Below are 19915 nucleotides of genomic sequence, written 5' to 3' on the forward strand. Positions count from 1 at the left end.
GGAAGGAGTTAAGTCAGAATGCTCCGAGTGTATTACAGTCATACCTCTTGTTATAATAAAAAAAATCCTTCCAGTAGCACCTTAAAGACCAACTAAGTTAGTTCTTGGTATGAGCTTTCGTGTGCATGCACACTTCTTCAGATACACTGAAACAGAATACTACAACCAGACTTAACAGTCGTTAAGAGTCATCAACAGGCTCATCTCAGCTACCTGCCAATCTACCATTCCCACCACCCTTCTGAGTAATACCCCTCCCCACCTTCTCACTATATAGAAGGATCTGGCAACTTCTGTTTCAGTGTATCTGAAGAAGTGTGCATGCACACGAAAGCTCATACCAAGAACTAACTTAGTTGGTCTTTAAGGTGCTACTGGAAGGAATTTTTAAATTTTGACTATGGCAGACCAACACGGCTACCTATCTGTAACTGGAACCTCTTGTTATGTTTGCTTCATGATACATTTTTTCAGGTTGAATCCCGCGGCAACCCGGAAGTACTGGAAAGGGTTACTTCCGGGTTTCGCCACTCGTGCATGCACAGAAACGCAAAATGATGTCACGCACATGCACAGAAGCAGTGAATTGTGACCCACTCGTGCGCAGATGCGCAGATGCAGGTTGCGTTTCTTTCAGGTTGCGAACGGGGTTCCGGAACAGATCCCGTTCACAACCAGAGGTACCACTGTATATGTAAATAAAGTAGATTAGCCAAAAATGCTGTGCTACTGAGTTCTGTTACACAAATTGCAAATACTCTGCAGGATCGTAAGTGTGCTGATGCTTTTTGGTATCAGTTGCTGTGATGTTCAGGCTGGAGAAAGCTTTTGTAGCTCTTGAACGATCGACCAGGAGGGAGAGAACATGCCAGTTGGGCATGTGTCTCTGCCAGGGTCCGACACACGAGTAGGATGATCCTAACAGCTGGCACGGAGGTGACTTTTGCATATAGCCCATAAATTCTCAATGGGATTTACGTCCTGGGAATTCCCTGGCCAATCAAGTACCTGTATTTGCTGCTCTGTCATGAATTTCATCACCACTTTCAATGTGTGACAGGGGGCTATGTCCTGCTGCAATATCCCAGTACCGCCAGGATACCTCTTTTCCAGCTCTGGAATAATTCTCTTTTGTAGAACCTCAATATATTGTGGCGAGCGCATTTTTCCTTCTATTGGCTGCAGGCTTTTGAGAGCCAGTGTGGTGTAGTGGTTAAGAGCGGGAGTCTCGTAATCTGGTGAACTGGGTTCGATTCCCCGCTCCTCCACATACAGCTGCTGGGTGACCTTGGGCCAGTCACACTTCTTTGAAGTCTCTCAGCCCCACTCACCTCACAGAGTGTTTGTTGTGGGGGAGGAAGGGAAAGGAGAATGTGAGCCGCTTTGAGACTCCTGAAGGCGAGTGAAAGGCGGGATATCAAATCCAAACTCTTCTTCTTCTTCTAATAACTGAAGCATCCCTAAAACATCTTCTTTTATGGGTGCTTGACAGACTGATTGATGTGGCATAGAAAACAAGCTTTGTTCCAATTAATTTGCACAATGGTGTACTTAGGTCTCTGCACAATCATTGGCCCGTCATTCTCTTATGCATGGAAGAGTCCTATGCTTTGCATCATTGTTCATGGAGGCTTCCTTCTAACATGCACTGAATGTGGTAAGCTGCTGTGGTCAAATTGCACAACATTGGGGGATTTGGGTAAAACACTCCCCCCCCCCCAGTTCTTGTGAGCTTTCAGCACATGACTGCATTTGGGATAATCTTTTTGCATGCCCTTCCTATGTGATCGCATCAAATCCCTGTGGTCCTATGTGAATGATTGTATTCCTGTGAATGTGTATTCCTATTGGGGTTTTCACTATACTACATGTTTTTAGTTTAGATTCAGATTCTTCTTCTTCTTCTTTTTTTTTTTTTTTTAAAAAAATGCTTATTCCATTTCCAGGTGGCATTTTGGTTTTATCTACTGGCAGATTATAATATTTTCAGAGGTGCAGCTGATTTTTGCATGTATTGTTTCCTGAAGAGAGTCCTGTCCAAATCAGTAATTGGAAAGAAAAGAATTTCATATCAGCATGAGTTTTCCAGTGTATTAGAACCATCTCTCACTGTGAACTGTTCTCAGTCTTGAACTCGTTCCATGCTGGTTGAATAGTGTGGGAGGCACAATATACACTCTCAGCTACAAAACGAAATGCACTTCTCCAGGTCAAAACCTTATAGAGAGAAGGCAGATTGTGGAAACAGATACCTCAATAGTACTTTGTATGTTGATCTCTCCAACCCCCCTCAATTTCGGTTTTCTTTCGTCTCCAGAGTCTGACGATGCCTGTGAACGCCTTCTCTGCAACTGTGACAAGGCAGCTATTGAATGCTTTCTGCATTCCCACATTAACTCTTCCTTGAACAGCATGGATATTTCACTCTGTCCCTCTCTGGTTACAGGTGAGAATATAAAAGAGAAACTCTGAGATCTTGTTTCCTCGGTGGTCTGTAGACGTCCCTGTTCCCTGAATTGAATTTTAATGAACTGTATTCTTGCAAAGTTAATTTGTTGCTACTGGCTATTATGTCACACGGCAGCGAAAGCTTTGTGTGTCTGGGTCTAGGTCTCAGTGAGTGAAAAGTACAAGCCAATGGTTTTAAGCCTGCTTTCCAGGGAATTAGGCTTATCAAAGGTTCATCAGTGAGAAGATCTTGCTAGAGATGGACAAGCATGCCAAAGAAGACCGGTTTGCCTCTCATGCCCAATCTTCTGTGTTACTGTCCACAACACCGATGAATGCTTGCAGTACTGTCAGGAGGATAAAGGTAAAGGGACCCCTGACCATTAGCTCCAGTCGTGGCCGACTCTGGGGTTGCGGCGCTCATCTCGCTTTCTTGGTTGAGGGAGCTGGGCACAGCTCATGTGGCCAGCATGACTAAGCCGCTTCTGGTGAACCAGAGCAGCGCACAGAAACGCCGTTTACCTTTCCGCTGGAGCGGTACCTATTTATCTACTTGCACTTTGACGTGCTTTAGAACTGCTAGGTTGGCAGGAGCAGAGACCGAGCAATGGGCGCTCACCCTGTTGCAGGGATTCGAACCGCCGACCTTCTGATCGGCAAGTCCTAGGCTCTGTGGCTTAACCCACAGCGCCACCCGTGTCCCAACAGGAGGATAGAAAACAATAAAGTTGTTTCTGCAAGCCACCAAATTGGGCAGAGCTCCTATAAGTTCAATGAAATGCAAACTGCAACAGACAGGTTTGAGCTACGATAATACAATCAAAAGACAAATAGATGCAGAACAGCAGACTCCATCTCTAGTACATGTACTTTGTAAGTGTGTCAGGATATATGTGGGGCTCTGGACTGGATTGTCAATCAAGTTTAAAAAGCAGAACAAATTTCTGTACGTACTTCATGCATTGAGAAGAGCTGTTCACCCCTTCCTTTTCATCCCTCCTTTCCTCTTTAGCAGGCGCACTGTCCATTTTTCATATGCCTGGACATTTTTTTATTTCTATTTTTTACGAAAATGAATCATGGAACACCTGCTCCCTCTTCTTTACAGAAACAGTCAGCGAGAGAAGTCAGACGACGCTTCATGCTGCAGGTATGCTATGTGTATCCTTCACTGTTTATCCCAGAGCCCAAAGTGAGGCAGGAGTCTACAAGCGACAGGTAACAGACCTGCTCTCAGCAGCCAGAAACACCATAACCAGACACTGGAGAGACCTGTCAGGAGTAAGCATGGACCAATGGTACCAAATAGTATGGGAAACAGCCTTACAAGGAAAATTAACCAATAAACTGAAACTGACAGGGGGACAAACAGAAGAAGACGCCTTCACCTCGGTATGGCTCCCCCTTATCACATACACAGCCCAACAGGACAGTGACAATAATCCACCAACAGCATACAAATCAATATGGCTAACCTGATCCAAAACACCCACCCACCTCACTCACACACAAAAACAAAGATCACCACAGCCAATCACAAACAAACAATCACACCCTAGGCTAACCCCAACCTCTCTCACCACCAAAGGAACACAAGTGAACAACACAAGCAACACTGACACCAAACTCTACATACATTAAACATAATAGAAACACCGCCACCCGACCCCACCCCTATCCATCTTCCCTCTCTCCACCCCCCTTTCTTTTTTCTTTTTTCTTTTCTTCTCCCCCTAATGCCTCAACAAATGAAACGGATTTGTAAAAATGTTACATGAAAAAAAAATACGAGGCACTACACTTTTGTAAAACAAGAAAATCCTGAATAAAATATATATTAAAAAAAAAAACCTGACTCCCCCAGGTGAATAGGCCCAGATGGAGACTATGCAAATATGTTCATCCCTTCCAGTAAGAAGCTATTTTTTCTTTCTTTCCATAGAGTTTCAGAACCACAGGGCTGAAGATACTCAGCTGACAGATACATCTGTTGCAGAGGGTAGGTTTGCCAGTGTTCTTACTTAGTTTAGCTGGGATTAAAACCGAACCTAATGGGGCCTCCCGCTTCCACCACGCCACCAAAGCACAATTTATGTTCTCATCCTGAAGCAAAGTTCTTAACCCGAGGTACTATTTCTGGGTTAGCGGAGTCTGTAACCTGAAGCGTCTGGAACCTGAAGCATCTGGAACCCGAGGTACTACTGTAATATACTTCTGAATTGTATTTCAGTTCCACAATTATGCGCAAATGGCTTTAGATACAAATAAGACCATAAATTAACAGGGGTCAGCAAACTTTTGCAGCGGGGGGCCGGTCCACTGTCCCTCAGACCTAGTGGGGGGTGGACTATGTTTTGAAGGGGGGGGGGGGAATGAACAAATTCCTATGCCCTACAAATAACCCAGAGATGCATTTTATATAAAAGGACACATTCTACTCATGTAAGAACACGCTGATTCCTGGACCGTCCGCGGGCCGGATTTAGAAGGCGATTGGGCCAGATCCGGCCCCCGGGCTTTAGTATGCCTAAGGTAAAGGTAAAGGGAACCCTGACCATTAGGTCCAGTCGTGGCCGACTCTGGGGTTGCGGCACTCATCTCGCTTTATTGGCAGAGGGAGCTGGCGTACAGCTTGTGTGTCATGTGGCCAGCATGACTAAGCTGCTTCTGGCGAACCAGAGCAGCGCATGGAAACACCATTTATCTTCCTGCCGGAGTGGTACCTATTTATCTACTTGCACTTTGAAGTGCTTTCAAACTACCCATGCCATTTAGCAAATATACAATATAAAAAAGCAGCGACAATTCGTTGCTGACAGCTGGACATATAAAGGCTCCGTTACCTTCAGTAGCTTAGGGCCCCATCACACTTAAATCCGGCTCTGATTGTCTCCATCCTCCTCCTTGCCGAGTCCTATGAGAGAGAACACTAGTGGGAAGGAAGCTGGCAAGCTGTAAGAAGGCAAGCAGGTGGGGGCCAACTAAGGGCCAGCAGAGGTCTATGGGGCAGTACTTCATATGTTTTTTAAATATATATATATATTTATTAGGAATTTCAACATAACAATTTATCAAAAATACATCACCCTCATTCCCCCCCATTTTTCCCTCCCCCTCCCCCCAAAAATAAAAACCCACCCTTCCACCCCACTCCCAGACTTCCCTCAGCTCCTCTCTCTGGTTTTTCAGCACATGTTATTCTCTGCATATTATAAAATTGTAAAGATCCTTAATTTATAGATAGATAATATCTTTGTTGTTGTTGTTTAGTCGTTTAGTCGTGTCCGACTCTTCATGACCCCATGGACCAGAGCACGCCAGGCACTCCTGTCTTCCACTTCCTCCCACAGTTTGGTCAAACTCATGCTGGTAGCTTCGAGAACACTGTCCAACCATCTCGTCCTCTGTCGTCCCCTTTTCCTTGTGCCCTCCATCTTTCCCAATATCAGGGTCTTTTCCAGGGAGTCTTCTCTTCTCATGAGGTGGCCAAAGTCTTGGAGCCTCAGGATAATATCTATATATTACCAGTAAAAAGTTTGTGTATGTTTACTCAAAACCTGCCAAGGAGTCCAGTTCATTTTGTTGTTTCTTTAAGTACTTTGTGAAAGGTTACCATCTTCTTTAAAGTCACAGTTGTCCTTATCACGTACTGGTAGTTTGTGTGTCAATTTCGCCAATTCCGCATAGTGCTTCATCTGTTCTAATGGACCAACCTCTGCTGCTCAGGTTAGCCTCTTCGGGGAAACTGAAGAGACAAACTGGAACCGGATCACAAGATGGCAATAACAATAGCCAGTGGGGTGTTCAACAAGTCCTCTTGAGCAAAGCTTCGAGGAAATAGGTCTATTTTTCCTGTAGAAAAGATGAGCAAGGCGTAGGGGGCATGATAGTACTTTTCAAATACCTGAAGATCTGCCAGGTAGAAGACAACGAAGGCATATTCTCTGCTGCCCCAGAGAGCAGGAACAGATCAAATGGGATTAAGTTACAAGAGGGTAAATTGCTGCTGAACATTAGCAGAAACGTCTTGACATCAAGTGCTGGGGGAACCCAGCCATATGACGGGATATAAATACTAATATTATTATTACTAAGGGCAGATTAGGGACGCGGGTGGCGCTGTGGGTTAAACCACAGAGCCTAGGACTTGCTGATCAGAAGGTCAGCAGTTTGAATCCCCGTGATGGGGTGAGCTCCCATTGCTCAGTCCCAGCTCCTGCCAACCTAGCAGTTTAAAAGCATGTCAAAGTGCAAGTAGATAAAAAGGTATCGCTCCAGCGGTAAGGTAAACAGCATTTCCGTGTGCTGCTCTGGTTCACCAGAATCGGCTTAGTTATGCTGGCTACATGACACGGAAGCTGTACGCCGGCTCTCTTGGCCAGTAAAGCGAGATGAGCGCCGCAACCCCAGAGTCTGCCACGACTGGACCTAATGGTCAGGGGTCCCTTTAAGGGCAGATTGACAATGGAACTAGTTAGTCCGTTAGGTGGGCTGATATTTGATGGAGGTCTTCAAGCAGGGGTTGGGCAGCCAACTGATGCTCTAGATCTCTGGATGTCCTGTATCTTGAAGGGGGTTCAACTGAATGGCTCACAAGACACACACCCCCTCAAATCTTATTATATCATGACTTACCTTGGGGGAGGATTTGGGCCTAGTTTTTCAGATATGGCTATATGTGGTTTATCCCCTCTTGCAGAAGATCAGTCTCTTCTCCTTACAGTTCTCTGCACAGACAGAAAGCAAAATATAGCACAGCAGATGTTATTCTGATTATGGGATGCGATGATGAAGCTTGCAGATTCTCATAGGCATATATCCATATTGTGTATCTTTCAGTTATCCCACAGACCACAGATGGGATGGTTGTACTGAGTTCTGGAGCAGACCGTAAGTCGTTATTCGCAGGCATGATGCTATCGTTTGTCTCCTTGATATGATTAATTTCTTCTGTTGCTTTTCCAAAGCATGCTTGCTTTTCCTGACCAAGAATCGCTCCCATTCTGGTTTATTTTCTTTTAAACAGTTGCTTCAGATGCGACGAGTGATGGAGGCCTTGAAGCCCACAGAGAAGGAGGTGTGTGATGGCTTTAGGGCTTTTAGAAGACTTGTTTAGAAGACTTATAAACTGCGGTATATAGATGAATTTACAGATAAAACATGGCTGAATCCATAATATTCTTAAAGTCATCATCATAAAAACAAAGATAAAATCAATTGATCATTAAAACTATTATGTTTCAATCCCCTTTATTTGAAGTTTTTAAGCAGAGGTTGGGTAGCCATCTGCCATCGATGGTCCTTTGGATCCCAATTCTACAATTCTATGATATAACTAACTTTGGGAATAATCCTATAGCAAGTTCTTCCAGGGTGAGCAGGTTAGGATCCAGTGGATCTCTGACTGCACTGGATTAACTCCTTCATCAGCTCAGCCAGAGATACACCATAGAAGTTGCCAAATCTTTGATTTATAATGGTCTGAATAAACTAAAGAATTTGAACTTTCTTGTTTTTCCTTTGACAGACATTTCTCCTGAGTCCAGTGGCCTCTTGCTGAGAAACCCAGAAGAAGGTGGTAAGTACTGTACATCTCAAAGGTTAACATCACTGTCTTCTCACTCTTCAACCCCAGCCTCTTCTGACAGCACAGCACATAAACAAAGTCATCATTGATTCATAATCATCTTCTTCTTCTTCTTCTTCTTCTTCTTCTTCTTCTTCTTCTTCTCCTTCTCCTTCTCCTCCTCCTCCTCCTCCTCCTCCTCCTCCTCCTCCTCCTATTTACAGAAATTCCAGTTTGTTACATTTACCCAGTGAATGCCATATGGCTGAATGATGGATTTGAACTTAGGTCTCTTCAAGCCCAGTCCAACACTCTGACCCAGGGGTAGCCCATGTGATGTCCTCAACTCCAACTCCCACCAGTCCATCCATTATAATCAATAGTTGGACATGATGGAGTTGTATTCCAGCAACATTAGGAAGGTACCACATTGGCTACTCCTGCTCGAAACACTAACATCAGGGATGGGGTATCCAGCAGACCACTACATGTTGCTGGGACTCCAACTCCCATCAGCCCCAGTCAGCATGCCCGATGGTCAGGGATCTTGGTAGCTGCGGTCTAGCAACATTTGGAGGGCCACAAGTTTTCTACTTCTGCATTACACCACAGTGCTGCTGCTAAATGTTTTGCAAAGTCTATCACATAGGTAAGTGTAAAGGGACCCCTGACCGTTAAATCCAGTCACGGATGACATCTTGCTTTACTGGCCAAGGAAGCTGGCGTTTGTCCGCAGACAGCTTCCAGGTCATGTGGCCAGAATGACTAAGCTGCTTCTGGTGAACCAGAGCAGCGCACGGAAACGCCGTTTACCTTCCCGCCGGAGCGGTACCTATTAATCTACTTGCACTTTGACGTGCTTTCGAACTGCTAGGTTGGCAGGAGCAGGGACCGAGCAACGGGAGCTCACCCCGTCGTGGGGATTTGAACCGCCAACCTTTCGATCGGGAAGCCCTAGGCTCTGTGGTTTAGACCACAGTGCCACCCATGTCCCCCATTTATCAGAAGAAAAGGAACCAAGGAACAACTATGCAACCTTAATCTAACAACATCTCCCTATATTTTGTAACTCATGGGTCATATGTGGAGAGTGGAAAAGTGGTGGAGCTGATGAGAATAAGTCAGTGATAGAGGTTCTTGATAGATCATGGTAGACCAAAGTCCATGACACAGTGAATGCTCCGTCAAATACTTGGGTCCATGATAGCAGTCAATAACACACTAAGGCCCACTCTGAAATTTCCTTCAGAGGTGAGGGGACTTGCCACACAAATCCTCTTTGTATTTTAATTTTAATTTTTTATTGGAATTTCTATTTACAACGTAACACAAACCCTCCACCCCCAATACTCATTAAACTTGAACATGTGAACATAACACACAACAATACAAACAACCAAATAAAAGACTTCCTTTATCCTTATGGATATTTAAGTTATAATTAGAAAAATCTTAATAATTATTCATAAAGGAAACAGTTTATAAGAAGTAAATAAGGAGGCCAGATACAGGATAAAGGATAGAGGACAAACCTCTTTGTAGTGAATCTTTTGTAAGTACAGTAGTTATTTGCTTGAATTTATATGGACAGGAGAATGAATGGCTTTTCTGACCAAAGTATTATTTCTACACTGGATGCTTTTCTTTCAAAACAGTTAATCCAGACATGGAAAGCGGTGGAGGCCTCGAAACCCTCAGAGATGGAGGTATGTGGTTTCCAGTCCTTGCACTCTGCTGAAAATGCCCTCATAAAAATCACTGGTGTTCTAAAAGTTCTAAACCTTTTTAATCAATCCTCATTCTTCTTGGCCTTTGCTTTAGGGTGGGGAGTTGAGATAGGGAACCTCAACAAATACTGTGCAAAGAGTACACCACATTGTCTGGTTTGCTAACATATACTTTCTGCTTTATTCATGATTAAAGCGCAGGAAGGCCTTGCTGGACCTTTTGGAAACTCCATACCAAGAGGTAAGTCAGCGTCACCCTGTGGTTTATATCCCATGTGATTGGGAACCTTCTTCTTTCCTTATTCCAGATGTTGACAAGATGGATCAAGAGGACAGGAAAAAACACTACACAGGGGCCAAGAGGCACCCCTGTCTTCAATATCTTAAGTAAACCAGGAATGAGGCCTCTAAACCCTGACACTTTTCAGGCCACAGACTTTTTAGTGGTGCCTCCCCACCCGTGGAATGACCAAGATTGTTTTGTGGGAATTTAGCTAAAAATTTTAAAGCTAAATCTAAAGCTGCCTGATTTACTCAATGGTGGCTTCCTAGTTTTTATATATGTGTGTTTGGATTATTTATGTAACCCAGAGATGCATTTTAAATAAAAGGACACATTCTACTTATGTAAAAACACGCTGAATCCCAGACTATCCACGGGCTTGATTTAGAAGCCGATTGGGCCGGATCCGGCCCCCGGGCCTTAGCCTACCCATGGTTTAAACCTATGCCAATAAAGACCAATGACATAAATCAAATTTATTGTTTAGTAGGCGAGTGATTTAATCACGAGTGTGCTTTCAGGGCTGTCAGTGAAAGCCTTCAACACAGAAGAAACCAGTGCTGCTCCACCTGCTGTTATTAGCTCAACAGAGCCTGAGTCGGTTTCAACTTCTGATTCTCTTGGGAGATCAACAGACAATGGTAAGTCAGGTGGAATCTACATACATATAAGAAACGCTGTGAAAAGGCTTTTTCAAAAAACGCATTTTGAAAAATACATTGAATTTGCCATAGCTCACTTTCTCCATCTAGCGTCACATTTGTAATATTGCACTTTACAACACACTTAAAACATTTTATTTGCAGCTGAATCGCTGAGTCTTGAGACTCAGGTATCCATCTGATGAAAAAAAATGTAAAGTGTCTGTAGAGGTCCATAGACATGTGATTGTTTCTGTTTAGGTGATTATTTATACTATTTGCTATGCCAATTCATCACCAATGGTCTCTAGTAGGGAGTGCATCATTCCTATTCCTGATTGTGCAATGCTGTTCTTACCTGGTACTGCTTGACTGTCTGGTCTCATCAGGACCAGATTTAGTACCCTAAGCTACTGAAGATAATGGGTCCCTTTATATGTCCTGCTGTCATTTGTCAACAACAAATTGTCACTGTTTTTTGTTTTGAATATATGCTATATGGTAATTTATGGACCTAATAGGTATCTAAAGCAATTTGAACGCTACAAATTATGTATTTTATCAAAGTAATTGTTGAACTGAAATACAATTAAGAAGAAGTATATTCATAGTGAAATACAATTAAAAAGTATGTGAATAGTGAAATAATTGTTAAGCTCTAACTTAAATTGATTTTTTTATTCATAACAAACTTACTAATGCAAACACATTGGCATTTGGCAATAACAAAAGTTCATTCAGAAACACAGTTTACAAAGACTCATAATCTAGTCTCTAGAAACTTGCTATAACATGAAATAATAATAGCAAACCAGTGATATTTTAGGGAGCAGGCTAGCAGGCAGGGCCCATTACTTACATCCTAGGAGCCTACACAACACAAAACACTGTTCTGTATGTAAGTTTTATTTTATTTGTTTTGTTATCTTATATTTTGGAAAGGTACATCCAGGTTTTTTTCCCTTTAATTTTTTGGGGGGCCCCCAAGAGAGTGGGGCCCTAAGCTATAGCATGTTTAGCTTATACGTAAATCCGGCAGTGGGTCTCATTTTGAACTGCCTCTCTCAACAATACTCAGGGTGTATATCTATCTATCTATCTATCTATCTATCTATCTATCTATCTATCTATCATCTATCTATCTATCTATCTATCTATCTATCTATCTATCTATCATCTATCTATCTATCTATCTATCTATCTATCATCTATATCTATCTATCTATCTATCTATCTATCTATCATCTATCTATCTATCTATCTATCTATCATCTATCATCTATCATCTATCATCTATCTATCTATCTATATCTATCTATCTATCTATCTATCTATCTATCTATCTATCTATCTATCATATCTATCTATCTATCTATCTATCTATCTCTATCTATCTATCTATCTATCTATCTATCTATCTATCTATCTATTATCTATCTATATCTATCTATCTATCTATCATCTATCTATATCTATCTATCTATCTATCTATCTATCTATCTATCTATCTATATCATCTATATCTATCTATTTCTATCATTTATCTATCCTTACCATTTTAACTGACCACTTGATGCAATTGATTTGATGGACATCTAACCCATGCAAGTTTATATCACAATAAATTGTTCGTTTTAAGAGTGCCTGGAGATTCTTTGTGTCATTTTGTGGGGTGTTTTTTTTTAAACCAGTTAGGTTTATTTAAAGCTTGAGGTTCTAAAAACAAAACAAAAACCCTCATTTTATCTGATCTACAGGGAATCATTTCAAGATAGCTGAAGAAGAAGGTAGAACTTTTTCTACAATATCTCCAGAAGAGACGCCAGATCCTGATGAAACCTTTGGAGAAGGTGAGAAGGGGGTGATCTTGCTCCTTCACTGGATCTCAGCCACCCACTAAAAATTAAATATCAGGGTGTGTCTGCTCAGCTCAGGAATTTGCGACTAGTATCAGAACTGACCTCACAAGGAATGGCTAAGGGAGCTGGGCATGTTTAGCCTGGAGAAGAGGAGGTTAAGGGGTGATATGATAGCCATGTTCAAATATATAAAAGGATGTCACATAGAGGAGGGAGAAAGGTTGTTTTCTGCTGCTCCAGAGAAGCAGACACGGAGCAATGGATCCAAACTACAAGAAGGAAGATTCCACCTAAACATTAGGAAGAACTTCCTGACAGTAAGAGCTGTTTGACAGTGGAATTTGCTGCCAAAGAGTGTGGTGGAGTCTCCTTTTTTGGAGGTCTTTAAGCAGAGGCTTGACAACCATATGTCAGGAGTGCTCTGATGGTGTTTCCTGCTTGGCAGGGGGTTGGACTCGATGGCCCTTGTGGTCTCTTCCAACTCTATGAGTCTATGATTCTATGAAATCCTTTTGCACTAGAAATCCACTCCTGGTTTTCCTCCTAACATCCTTTTTCAGTGTCCTAATTTAAAGCAGGTGGGGAGGGGTGGGAATCTTTTTAGTTGTTGAAGTTATGAAGCTGCAACATAGCTCAATCGGTAGAGCATGGGACTCCTAATCTCTGGGTCATGGGTTCGAGCTCCATGTGGGGCAAAAAATTTCTGCATTGCAGGGGGTTGGACTAGATGACCCTTGTGGTCCCTTCCAATTCTACAGTTCTATGATTCTATGATCAGACGGGGGGGGGGGTCAGGGACCGTGCCGAGGAGGGCTGGTCAAACTCATGCTGGTAGCTTTGAGAACACTGTCCAACCATCTCGTCCTCTGTCATCCCCTTCTCCTTGTGCCCTCCATCTTTCCCAACATCAGGGTCTTTTCCAGGGAGTCTTCTCTTCTCATGAGGTGGCCAAACTATTGGAGCCTCAGCTTCAGGACCTGTCCTTCCAGTGAGCACTCAGGGCTGATTTCCTTCAGAATGGATAGGTTTGATCTTCTTGCAGTCCATGGGACTCTCAAGAGTCTCCTCCTGCACCATAATTCAAAAGCATCAATTCTTCGGCGATCAGCCTTCTTTATGGTCCAGCTCTCACTTCCATACATCACTGCTGGGAAAACCATACCTTTAACTATACGGATCTTTGTTGGCAGGGTGATGTCTCTGCTTTTTAAGATGCTGTCTAGGTTTGTCATCCTTTGCTAGGTTTGTCATTGCTTTGCTAGGTTTGTCATTTTGTCATAGGGGGTCAGTTTCCTACAAATCACAAGGAGATCCCAACCTATTTTCTGCCTACCCTGGCATAAAGAACTCTAGGGAGGACCATAACAACAAGAAGGTGTCCAAAGATAGACTCAAATTATATGACTTGGATTTCTACTTCTTTCTATAGTTTGTGACCGGTTTACGTTCCTGCAACTGAGAGACAACGGAAGAGTCAAACGAGTGCTCCCACAGTTGGGGGAGATGCTGTATTGCTTAACCGACCGATGCCCGGAGGACTTTGAGTTATACGGATGCTACTGTGGGCAGGAAGGCAGAGGCCACCCAACGGATGAACTGGACAGGTTGCTCCTGGCAAACACTTTTGACACAAAATAGCACCAAGCAAGCAATAACCCCAGCAGCACCAGCACACATTACTTCAGTAAAATACATTTAATGTTAAGAAATGGGTATTTCACCATTTGTGCCCCAAACGTTGCCTAGGATGGCTTGCAATATAATAAAAAAAATAGTCAACCCATGGCAGCCATTTTGCGTTGGCACTTTTCAAGATATTTGTTCAGACAGTTCGTATTTTTTTTAAAACCCCCCCCCATGCACTGGTCATTGATAAAATGAATGAAATCCAATGAAATGCAGTAAATAGAAAGCATTTCAGAAAGACAGAAGTGGAATCTAGACACATATTTAAAAAACGCTGTGAAAATGCTTTTTAAAAAAGTTTTTAAAATGTATTGAATTTGCCATAAGTTCACCCATTCAATCTAGTGTTGCATTTGTATAATGCACTTAAAACACACTTAAAGCATTATATTTGCAGCTGTATAGCTGAGTCCAGAGTCTCAAACATTCAAAGCACACAACTTTGGAGAAAGAATCCTGGGAATTATAGTTTGTTAAGGGGACTGGGAAATGTAGTGCTTTGAGTAATAAACCACTGTTTCTGATGGTTCCACAAGCATGCCTTGTCATGACCAACAACCAGAGTTTGGATAATTCCAAGACATTTGATGAAAGTGACCTAGAAAGACTCTGACAAATTTTTATGGGATCCAGACATTCAAAGCAATACAAAAAATGCAGTTCTGCAGAAGACTTAACACTTTGGCACTTTTTGTGTAACTACAGGTGCTGTTTCTCTCATCACTGCTGCCTGGAGCAAGTCAAGAAACTTGGATGCCATCCAGAAAGAAATTCGCGATCTGAGGTTGTGTGCTTTGATCGCACGCCAAAGTGTAAGTTTGGGATGAAAGGTGACTCCCTTCTTCACTGTTACAATAAAAGGCAACATAAACATCAGTACCAGTTGCTGGAGAACTCAGGAGGAGAGAGTGATGTGGTGTTCAGGTCCTGTTTACAGGCTTCCCATGGCTGTGTGGTTGGCAACTTGTGAGAACAGAATGCTGGACCAGATGCGCCACTGGCTAATCTTATGTTTTTATGATAGTGTTTTTTACCCACTATGTGTAAGGTAAAGGTAAAGGGACCCCTGACCAATAGGTCCAGTTGTGGCCAACTCTGGGGTTGCGGCGCTCATCTCGCTTTATTGGCCGAGGGAGCCAGCGTACAGCTTCCGGGTCATGTGGCCAGCATGACTAAGCCGCTTCTGGTGAACCAGAGTAGCGCACGAAAATGCCGTTTACCTTCCCACCAGAGCGGTACCTATTTATCTACTTGCACTGTGAGGTGCTTTCGAACAGCTAGGTTGGCAGGAGCAGGGACTGAGCAACGGGAGCTCACTCCATCGTGGAGATTCGAACCGCTGACCTTCTGATCGGCAAGTCCTAGGCTCTGTGGTTTAACCCACAGCGCCACCAGCGTCCCTTCCCACTATGTGTAAGAATGCTCAAATGGGAACATCATCTGCATAGGGCCAGAGTTTCTACCTGTCCGCAGACTGTCTCACCAGAGTGGTGCATGCTCTGGTTATCTCCCGCTTGGACTACTGCAATGCACTCTACGTGGGGCTACCTTTGAAGGTGACTCAAAAACTGCAATTAATCCAGAATGTGTCAGCTAGACCGGTGACTGGGAGTGGCCGCCAAGACCATATAACACCGGTCCTGAAAAGACCTACATTGACTCCCAATGTTTCCAAGCACAATTCAAAGTGTTGGTGCTGACCTTTAAAGCCCTAAGTAGCCTCGGCCCAGTATACCTGAAGGAGCATCTCCACCCCCATTATTCAACCTGGACACTGAGGTCCAGCTCCAAGGGCCATCTGGCAGTTCTCTCCCTGCGAGAAGTGAGGTTACAGGGAACCAGGCAGAGGGCCTTCTCGGTAGTGGCGCCTGCCCTGTGGAACGCCCTACCATCAGATGTCAAGGAAATAAACAACTATCTGACTTTTAGAAGTCATCTGAAGGCAACCCTGTTTTGGGGAGTTTTTAATGTTTGATGTTTTATTGTATTTTTAAAATTCTGTTGGGAGCTACCCAGAGTGGCTGGGGAAACCCAGCCAGATCTTTCAAAAGTCTTCAAGCAATCCTAATTTTAGTGTCAGAACTGACTCATGACATTTAGCTGCCCGAGGCAGAGGACAACATTGTCCCCACTCCATGTACCAAACTCAGCCAGCCTAGCTGAATGTTGTTTCAGTGCCAGTGATGAGAGAAGCTCTTCCTGGGATCCGGGGCATACTATCTTGCACATACAGTTCTGTCCTCTTAACAGGGTCGAACTCCAAATGTTATGGGCACTCCAGCTCCCATCAGTCCCAGACAACATGGCCAATGGTCAGGGATGATGTGAATTACAGTCCAACAACATCTGGAGGCTTGCATATTCCCCATCACATCTCTAGCCAAGGGGGGGGGGGAGATGTATTTCCAACATTTATATACTTTTTTTTTTTTTTTTGCAACAAAGAGGTTTCTAATGCAGTCAGTAAAACCACTTAAGTAAAGGTAAAGGGAACCCTGACCATTAGGTCCAGTCGTGGCCGACTCTGGGGTTGCGGCGCTCATCTTGCTTTATTGGCTGAGGGAGCTGGCGTACAGCTTCCGTGTCATGTGACCAGCATGACTAAGCTGCTTCTAGCGAACTAGAGCAGCACATGGAAACACTGCCTACCTTCCCGCCAGAGTGGTACGTATTTATCTACTTGCACTTTGACGTGCTTTCGAACTGCTAGGTTGGCAGGAGCAGGGACCGAGCAACGGGAGCTCACCCCGTCGTGGGGATTCGAACCCCCGACCTTCTGATCGACAAGTCCTAGGCTCTGTTGGCATAAATGAATGAGCAAATAAAATGGCATAAAATCAATGTAGCAATACCACATTTTCAATGTAACGTTGTTTGATCTAGAGCAGAGCTGTCTAAACTTTTCGACAAGCAGCACTCCCTGGAAAAATATGTTCTGGTATTCACTCACCATGAAGTTGTTACAGTAAATGCCACTTTTCTATTTTATTCTTTAAAAATTTGCTGGTACCGTGTACCCCCTGAAAACAAAAACCTCACTACAGGTGACACACTTTTTAGACACAGTAATTCAGTTTTCCTAGTTTGGAAAGCCCTGATCTAGAGTTTGGCTTCTACCAATTCACCACAAACCAGGATAAACAGAGTTATTGTGACTGGGCAACAGGCACCTGTTATGGATACAAGCATTCATTCCTCCAGGGAAAGGGAATTCCACAGCTGGAGGGTAACTGCTTTGAAACCCCCACAAATTCCCACCCAATGTACAACCATTGCTGGTGGGAAGGGGAAAACCCACTTCAACTGACCTACAGGCCCAGGACAAGCTAGTAAGGGTAGAGGCATGTCAACAATGGGGTATGCCCCGCGGAGGACCTTAAGGTCCACTAATGACAACATTTTGGAGATCCCAGGTCGCAAGATGGTTAGATTGGTCTCAACTAGGGCCAGGGCCTTTTCAGTACTGGCCCCAACTTGGTTGAACGCTCTGTCACAACAGACTAGGGCCCTGCGGGACTTGACATCTTTCTGCAGGGCCTGCAAGACAGAGCTGTTCCGCCTGGCCTTTGGTTTGGACTCAGTCTGACCCTTATCTTTCCCTCCCCTTATGGTTTTGATCTATGGGCTACTTTTAAAATGAGGCTGCATTTTAAATTGCATTTTAACCTGTATTTTAAATTGGTGGGGTTTTTTCCTATTATGATTTTACTGTAATTTTACTGGTGTTAGCTGCCCTGAGCCCAGCTCTGGCCGGGGAGGGCGAGGTATAAATAAAATTATATTATTATTATTATTATTATTATTATTATTATTATTATTATTTATTATTATTATTATTACAAGAAAGCTAGGATGGGAGGCTCAAAAGGGACAGCAAGAGGAGCTGCCTCTGCTGCCTCCCGATTCATTTGTGGCAGCTGCCCCACTTTGCCTCATGGTAGGGCCGGCCCTGATTATTATCTAGTCCGATTTTGACAAACTAACACGAAGCATCTTTTTCTCAGGTATCGGATGGACGATGTGCGAAAAGCTTCAGTGTTCCTGCGACAAGGCGGCGGCTGAGTGCATGGCGGCCGCCTCTTTCAACGAAAGCATGGGGTCTCCAAACAGACAAGCCTGTCCGGAGCCGGAGGTTAAATTGTTCTGCCGTAGGGGAGGGCATGAGAGACCCCTGAGCGGTGCTGGGGTCAGCTCCAGGGCTTCCAGCGAGGAAGAGAGGAGCAGCGAGGAGACCGATCTGGCGAGGAGCCTTTTGGGAAGAGGGAAGAGGTCAGCACGCCTGGCCCGGGGAATCTCCAGAGCTGTACGGCTGCAAAGAAGATAACAGGCGTTTCTCTTGCACCAGTTAGGAAGCTATCAGGAGTAGGGAATGTATGAAATTAGTACTGTCTGTTCTGCTCTTTATGCAACATTAAAGCGAGCTGGTTTCGTTCCTCTGCTGCTCGGCTCCTGCCGGATACATTGCTATCCCTCCTGCTGTTTGCTATGGCTCCATTATATTGTTTGTTGTCATAATTTTGTCATAATCTATGCTGCTGAGTCACACTATATTTACAAATCAGTAGCCTTCCCTGCATGATCCCTTTCAAAGCTAAAATTTTTTTAGATGGGTAGCCCTGATAGTCTTTTGCAGCAACGATGACCCCCCAAAAAGCTTGTGACACCTTAAAGACAAATTTAATAAAGTGGCCAGCTATGGCTGAAAATCTAACCATGTATTTTCAGAAGTAAGTCCCACTGGTTTCAGTGGGGCTTACTCTCAGGTAAGCAATGTTACGATACAATAACAATACGATAATCTTTATTGTCATTGTCCCATACAGAACAATGAAATTTAAAATATCTACACCAGACATTCAAAAACCAACAAGCCTGCTATCCCAGCTTGGTTAACCCCCTAAAAACTCTGATACCCCACAATTAAATACAATATACTCCCACAGAGACTACCTTACACTGTGTTTAAAACCAAAACCGCATCTGGATAGAAACTGTTTCTCAGGCGGCTAGTCCTCGTCTTTATAACCCAGTACCTTCTTCCAGAAGGCAGAAGCTGAAAGAGATCATTTCCGGGGTGCGCACTATCCTGCACTATCTCTGCAGCTTTCTTGTGACACCTGGAAGCATAGATTTGATCTAAGGTGGGAAGAGTGCACCCAGTTATTCTCTCCGCAGTCTTTACAACCCTGGACAGCATTGTTTTTTCCCTGACCGTGCAGCTCCCAAACCACACAGTTCATTTGACATAACTCACTATTTTGATTTCACAATTCAGTATAAAGTTGTCATTCTATCTTGTTTTACCTCACTCAGGCACCAAGAAGGGATGGTTTAGTTAAAAATCAAGAAAACTGGAATGGGATGGGGGGGGGGAGGAGAACTGGGATTTTAAATTTAATTTTAAAATTCAAATATAGAGTGGCCAAAATTGGGTCGTCAAATCCAGATGGTTCTTTCGACTTTGACAAAGAGGCTGCGACTTTAGCAGAGGAGCCTAGATAAAACCCACAGGAGAGATCACTTCTGCCCATGAGATAAAAATAATGGGTGATGCATTTCTTTGATATTTAAAATTCACAATACAAAGAAGATTGACCCCAATTACTTAGGAGTAAGCCTCACTGATTCAATGAGATTTACTTCTGATGAGACAGGAAACCAAAATGATATCCTGCATCAAGGTACACCAGTATACAGTGCAGAAG

At 43.6% G+C, this 19915-nt stretch overlaps 1 protein-coding gene across 3 annotated transcripts in view; it reads left to right on the top strand.

Annotated features, from left to right (window-relative positions):
• Positions 1-18648, top strand: part of OC90 (otoconin 90) — a 31567-nt gene extending 12919 nt beyond the window's left edge. For all 3 annotated transcript variants that reach the window (XM_083516755.1, XM_083516757.1, XM_083516756.1), the window contains 13 exons: positions 2318-2446; positions 3557-3598; positions 4391-4447; positions 7288-7338; positions 7475-7525; positions 7976-8026; positions 9670-9720; positions 9938-9982; positions 10546-10665; positions 12423-12515; positions 13954-14128; positions 14916-15022; positions 18215-18648. In XM_083516755.1, the coding sequence (XP_083372881.1) occupies positions 2318-2446; positions 3557-3598; positions 4391-4447; positions 7288-7338; positions 7475-7525; positions 7976-8026; positions 9670-9720; positions 9938-9982; positions 10546-10665; positions 12423-12515; positions 13954-14128; positions 14916-15022; positions 18215-18534 (1292 nt within the window). In that variant the 3' untranslated portion in view covers positions 18535-18648. The remainder of the gene's footprint in view (positions 1-2317; positions 2447-3556; positions 3599-4390; positions 4448-7287; positions 7339-7474; positions 7526-7975; positions 8027-9669; positions 9721-9937; positions 9983-10545; positions 10666-12422; positions 12516-13953; positions 14129-14915; positions 15023-18214) is intronic.
• Positions 18649-19915: the final 1267 nt, after the last annotated feature.

Source organism: Podarcis liolepis (genome assembly GCF_965112155.1).
Source record: "Podarcis liolepis genome assembly, chromosome: 8".
Lineage (NCBI taxonomy): Eukaryota > Metazoa > Chordata > Lepidosauria > Squamata > Lacertidae > Podarcis > Podarcis liolepis.